Here is a 6,601-nt window from a genome sequence, read left to right as displayed (position 1 = left end):
ACCCGTCAGAATCTGTCGCGGTTTCTGGAGGTTCAGAGTTATCTGTCACACCTGTTATCTAAAAACACCAATTAGAAGGGCTGATTGAAAATGGCGCCGAAAAGAAAGTCATATTCCGCGGCTTACAAGCTTCAGATAGTGAAATATGGAGCCAAAAACGGCAATCGAGCAGCAGAAAGAAAGTTTGGAGTGAGCGAAAAACTTGTAAGGGACTGGCGAAAAGCAGAGGTTATGCTTACTGAAATGAAGAAAACAAAGAAAGCTAATCGCGGGCGACAAGCTAGGTGGCCACAGTTGGAGGAACGAGTTCACGCATGGGTGCTTGAACAACGTGCTTCTGGGAGAGGTTTGTCAACGGTGCAGTTGCGTCTCCGCGCCCAAGTGGTTGCCAGGGAGGTGAATATAAACGGCTTTGCGGGAGGACCTTCTTGGTGTTACCGCTTCATGCAGCGCAAACGCCTCTCTATCAGAGCTAGGACGACACTGTCCCAAAAACTGCCAGCGGACTTCCAAGCCAAGGTTGACAGTTTCCGCGCGTTCATTGAAAAGCATGTAAGTGATCACAACGTGACACCGGATCATATTATTAACATGGACGAGGTCCCCCTCACTTTTGACATCCCCATGGGCCGAAGTGTTGCAGAGAAAGGGCAAAAAAGTGTGAATATCGTTACAACTGGTCATGAGAGATCACACTTCACAGTGGTGCTGGCATGTTGTGGAGACGGATCAAAACTGCCACCGATGCTCATTTTCAAACGAAAAACCATGCCAAAAATCCAATCCTCCTCAGTTGAAATCGCCGTGAACGAGAAAGGGTGGATTGATCAAGAAATGATGAACTTGTGGCTTACAAAGTGCTATAATAAGCGACCGGATGGCTTCTTTAGAGCACGCAAAGCTCTGCTTGTGATGGATAGCATGAGAGCGCACATCACACCACAGTTAAAAAATAAATTAAAATTTTTCAACTCCATACCTGCCATCATCCCTGGAGGCTTAACCAAAATACTCCAGCCACTTGATATCTCCGTGAATAGGAGCTTTAAGTCAGTTTTGCGTAACCTGTGGGAGCAGTGGATGACGGATGGAGAGCACAGCTTCACGGCAACCGGGAGAATGCGCCATGCAACTTTCCTGGAAGTCATTGAATGGATCGACAAAGCATGGGCTTCAGTGACAACCGCAACCATCCTGTCGGGATTCAGAAAGGCTGGAATAATTGGAACTGCAACTGACGACGAGTCTGATGTAAGCGACGTAGAAGAGGAAGCGGCGTCTTGTCTGCCTGCCGAGTTGGGGGAGTTGTTCAAAAGTGACACCGAGGATGAAGATTTCCTTGGATTTCGTGATTCGGAATAAAACCTGATATTTTGGTAAACGTGTTAGCATGTTCTTTGTGCTATATGTTGTTTGGTGTTGGATTTTATCAAATAAATTTTCCCCAAAAATGCGACTTATCCTCCAGTGCGACCTATATATGGTTTTTTCTTCTTAATTATGCATTTTTTGGCTGGTGCGACCTACAATCCGGAGCGACGTATAATCCAAAAAATACGGTATTTCAGTTTTAAATCCAGCTGTAATGTCACAAGTTTGAGTTTTATTTATTTACTTAATAATTACTAATATTAAAGTAATTGTCAATTAAAATTAAATTAAAATGGGAAAGTTGTTTGTTTGTTTAACTAACCTCTTTTCTTCATCACATACAATGCATATTCAGTTACTTGATCAATCACCAGAGCATTAATGGAATAATCGATTAGTAAACTAATCAATGACTGCAGGTCTACTTCCTGATGCCATTTATTAGTTTATTGAAAACAGATGCAGAAGCGTCTTCGCCGTGACGCGATCCAGAGAAAAACAACACGTTTATGAGGCCCGCTTTTCACGACATCACCATGGCAACCGATATGCGCAGCACCTGGTTCCAATGATGGAGTCAAATGTAAATTACTGAGGCTGTTCTGCAGTCTTGGTGGAGGGATACGCTCTCTGCATGAATGAATGAATACTAAAGGATCGATGAACTGGTGAAACACATTTTCACAATTCTGGATTCATCGCTGATTGGCTCGCGACTGCGTTAGTCAGATTTGTACGATAAAAGAAAAGGCCGATTGCGACGTCTGTCAGGACAAAACAAATCCGATCACGTCCGGCATGAGAGAGAAAAGAGATGAGACGGACTCGCCGCTTCATCAGCAGCAGGCCTGTGACATCAGCGGTCCACATCCTGTCTGAGGGACTCATTATCCAAGACGAATGAGGTGAACGAGATAACCGGCCCCACTGTTCGCCGTGGAAACGCATCAGCAACAGGATCTACTGAGGCCTTCTAGGGTCACAGCAACCAGAGAGCTAAATGTGGAGCGTTCATAATAACAGCGGCGAAACCAAAAAGCATAAAAACAACCGAGGCCATACATCTAAGTGGAAAATAACACAGCTTCACCTCATTGGCTGCAGGGCAAAGACATAGCCACAAAAATAAAGAAAACCAGCGCCGGCCGTGCACGTGGTCCACACACGCACACACGTGCCCTGACAAGAATGGGATAAACCGTTTATGATTAGATGAATTGCTTTATATTTACTTTATTATTTACTGCTAGGAAGGAACAATCACAAGACTTATCCATTTAACTTAGGAGGCGAAGGAGTGCTGCCCCTCACCCCTATGTTGATGAATGTTTCACACAGTCCTGGTTCACACAGAGAAATAGTCTGGAAAAGACAGCCAATCCGTGCATGAGTAGCGTGGAGCACAACTCTGTTATCTAGCATGAATGAAACGGCCCTCCGGACCAATGCGGGTGAAGGGTCTCGCCCGAGGACACGACGACAACGTGCGTCCCATCGCCGGGTGAGGGCGAGCGTCACGCAGTAAATCAGTTTCCACATTGTGGCGGGGGGTCGGCCATCAACACGTCCAAAAACGTGTTCAGCACGATCTTCTTCTGGACACAAGCAGACGTGCATTAATGTGAACGCCAGAGACCCGGCAGGAGACGAAGATCGAGCAGCCTCTCCATACCTGCTGGGGGAAGCACGTCCGGACCAAGTGCTCCGTGTAGCCGAAGGACGGGCCCTCGAACACGGCGGTGGGGAGCTTCAGCACCTCCCGCAGGAACTGGTCAAACTTCACGAACATCATGACTCCGCTGGAGTCGGAGATCTGGGAGAAGATGTCTGGGAGATGAGAGAGGTCATTCATCAACAGGCTTATCCGTAACCCCACATGTCCACACAGCGCCCCCGTGTGGTGGGAAAGAGAGAGACAGAAACATAACGCTACTATTACAGGAGCATGGCAGGAGCGTTGAACACTATATATATACTCCTTTAGTAATGGCTCCTTTGGTATCCTCACAGATTAAATCTACTTTGAAGCTTCTTCACGTCTTTGATGCCTTCAGAAATGAACTCACAGCGTAGTTTGTCCACGATCTTCCCGCTGCACATCATTGCCAGCATGGCTTTCATGGAGAAGACGGTCAGCTTCCCGTGGCTTTCACTGCACGAGGAGAGAAACGAGCAGAACCGGTCAGATTCAGTTTGGACCTCAGATCAGCGGGAGCTTCCTTCCTCTGATCGCAGGTATCTCAGCGACGCAGCGGCGCTAGAGGCAACAGATAAGAGGAACTCTAAGTGAGCGGGGGGGGGGGGGGGGGTTAAATGAGCGGAACACACGAGTTCCAAAAACGGCGATCGATCATAAAAGCTCCGAGCTGCAGGATGCTGCGTGTCCATCGTAGCTAACAGAAGACACACAGACCGATTTAGCGTCCTCCTCCATGCCGACCCCACCCCCCCCCCCCCCCCCTCCCGCCTTGCCTGTCGTAGGTCGCCACCATGAAGTTGAGCAGCAGCCCAATGGACTGCTCCACGTTGATCTGGTGGGTGGTGGGCAGCCGCTTGTTGAGCTGGTAGTAGATGGAAGACGGGATGGTCTCCAGCCGTGACACGTTGATCTCAGCGCTGTGGTCCAGCGCGTTGAGGCCGTTGTCACGGAAGGCTTCGATCATGTTCCAGACGTCCACCAGGTGAACTGCGGGGGGAGTGGAAAGAGATCAATCGGGCCGGAATCGATCCAGAGCAACGGGTCTACACAACAAGGGGGCAGACAGAAGAGGAAAGTCTCACGGTTGCATCTCTTCTGCACAAACCGGAGCTTGCAGGCGGTTCTGTACGTGGACAGTCGGATCACGTCAAAGTTCTGAGCTCCCGAAAGAAAAGGCATTAAAATAATCACATTCAAAACGCTGAATTCTGAGTGGGGGGAGGGAAAAGCACGAAGGTCTGGCCGGCGGAGGAGGAGCGACTCACTCATTTCCATGAAGAGCTGCCTCTTCTCCACCATGGCCTTTCCTCGTTTGCTGCCTTCCTCGATCATTCTGGGGGCGCAAAGGACAGAGCGTTGCGTTTCCTGCTCAGAGAGCAGGCAGTGAAGGCAACACGGATCCATGCATAGGCAGGAATCAATCATGATATAGATACGCCATCATTAGACAACTGATTCAGGCAGTGGCTCGACGATGCTATTGATACCGATACTGTAGTAGTAGTAGCAGTAGTAGATGGAGACGTGGAACTGATTTACTTACAAATATATATTTATCTAGTACTACTAATTGTAGTGGTAGTAAAACTACTAGTATTACTGCTACATGAAGATGTAACACGAGTCCAATACAAAACAAATAACTTATCGAAATGATCAATTGCTTTTACCCGTTGCTGTGTGGACGTCAAACACAGCGAAGCCTAAACCCTGCAGAGACGCGTTGAGCTCGTCAGTGAGGTTCATTTCATCACAACATGCAGTTCACCGAGTCGCTGTTTCTTTGTTTGTCCCCTCTCTCCTCCCGTAGAGTGCGAAACAAGGACGCTCCGGCGCCCGCGGTCTGCGCTGATGATGATTCTCTATGACATCACTCTCAGCAGCGACTTCATCCTGAGGCGACTGATGGGAACCGCTTAATGATGGACGACAAAGAACACAGCGCAGCCGGCACCGCATCAGTGTCTGTATGTAAGGGAGCGAGGGGACGGGACACGTCAGGACGTGAGGTTGGGACGATGTGTAGATGTGCAACACACAACCGGGAGACTTTAAAAGCAGCAAGCAGCAGTTAGCAGCTAGTAGAAGTTAGCAGCCATCTCAAAGTTATACTAAATAATACTAAATACTTTTTATTGATTTTGTCCCTCGGAGGGCAATTTGGTTTACAGCAGTTACAGTCCAACTGTATTCTGCTGCTGGTCGCCGCGGCAATGTGGGTGAAGTGTCTTGCCTAAGGACACAACGACAGTGTACACATGTGCCTGAGCCGGGAATCAAACCGCCAACCTATCGATCATAGGACTACCCTCTCAACCACTGCGCCGCCATTGCCCTAGTTGGCGGTCAGTTTGAGGACCAGGAGCTCTTTGCCATCCAATCAGAGGCCAAGAACAACCTCCACGGATCATGTACAACACGCGATACCACTGAGAAGACCACTACTACTACTACTGTACTTTACTGTACTGTCCTCCCTCACTACGTCCATGTATCGTCTCCTGGTCATCCTCTAGCCCTGTTCCCTGTCTCTCCTCTGGACATGTCCAAACCATCGAAGTCTGGTCTCTGACCTTGTCTCCAAAACGTCTAACCTTCACCGTCCCTCTTATAATCCTATCCAACCCGGTCCCTCCCAAGCAGACCCTCAGCATCTTCATCGCCGGCAACGCCTCCGGTACTGAACGTCCATTTTTGTGTGATGTTGATCTTCATTTTGGCCTAAAAGTCCAAACTTTGCAGTGACAGAACAGAAAGATTGGTGGGTTTTAACATCTGAAAGGAACAGTGACATCATCGGTGGCTTTATGAGGTCGGGTCCATATTTAGAATATGGATTAAGGATCAATTTGGTTATAAGAGGCTACTTTTTTAGCACGTTTGCTTTACAAATGGCTGAAATGATAAAAAACACTAAAATACAGTCATTGAATTGCTGAATAATAATCACCTCCTCCAGATGGAGCTGTCTTTGACACTGAGCCAGGCTGCACTAAACAGCTGCTTCAATAAAACCGTGATCGGTGACGTCAGAGAATCACCTGCTCTGCAGTGAAGTCACACGACAGGAAACGGCAGAAACACAACTGGGGCGACTCGGGCCTTCAGAGCATGACGGGAAATCTGCATGATGAAGATTTCACGTCAGGAAGTTGTGAATAAATGAGGGGAGGATGAATTCGGTCACTAAACCGCACCTTCAGCTCGACTTGCTGCAGTGCTCACTTTCACATCCTGACGCGCACGAACGCAGCCATATTGCCGCTGTGACTGACGCTTACCTCATCCCCGCAGTGGCGCCGGCGCGTCGTGGTGAATATGTGGGGATGAGAAACAGCCCCCCCCCCGTGATTCGCAGCCGCGCTCTCACCTGTGATGAACCCGCCCGACGTTACGACTGTCCGGGCGACGAGGTGCTGCTGGGTCGAGCCGTCATCAGTCCGGGGATTCGCGATGGAAGCCGCGCGTAAAGAAGCAGGAGCGCGACGCACGGCGCGGCAGAGCGGGAGCGCAGAAGACATGCGCGTGGAC

General features: G+C 49.0%; 2 protein-coding genes across 2 annotated transcripts in view; both read right to left on the bottom strand.

Moving 5' to 3' along the window:
- pld1a (phospholipase D1a) overlaps positions 1-6,601 on the bottom strand; it is a 52,330-nt gene that overhangs the window by 39,198 nt on the left and 6,531 nt on the right. The window lies entirely within an intron of this gene.
- Positions 2,898-4,402, bottom strand: LOC137907799 (dystrobrevin beta-like). The gene is made up of 6 exons (XM_068752157.1): positions 4,336-4,402; positions 4,153-4,233; positions 3,844-4,057; positions 3,438-3,523; positions 3,044-3,198; positions 2,898-2,966 (listed from the first exon to the last, which is right to left on the bottom strand). The coding sequence occupies exons 1-6, from the start codon at positions 4,400-4,402 to the stop codon at positions 2,898-2,900; spliced, it is 672 nt and encodes a 223-aa protein (XP_068608258.1).

Source organism: Brachionichthys hirsutus, chromosome 18 (assembly GCF_040956055.1).
Source record: "Brachionichthys hirsutus isolate HB-005 chromosome 18, CSIRO-AGI_Bhir_v1, whole genome shotgun sequence".
Classification (NCBI taxonomy): domain Eukaryota; kingdom Metazoa; phylum Chordata; class Actinopteri; order Lophiiformes; family Brachionichthyidae; genus Brachionichthys; species Brachionichthys hirsutus.
Note: the sequence above shows the minus strand (reverse complement) of the source record. Positions and strands in the feature narration are given on the sequence as shown.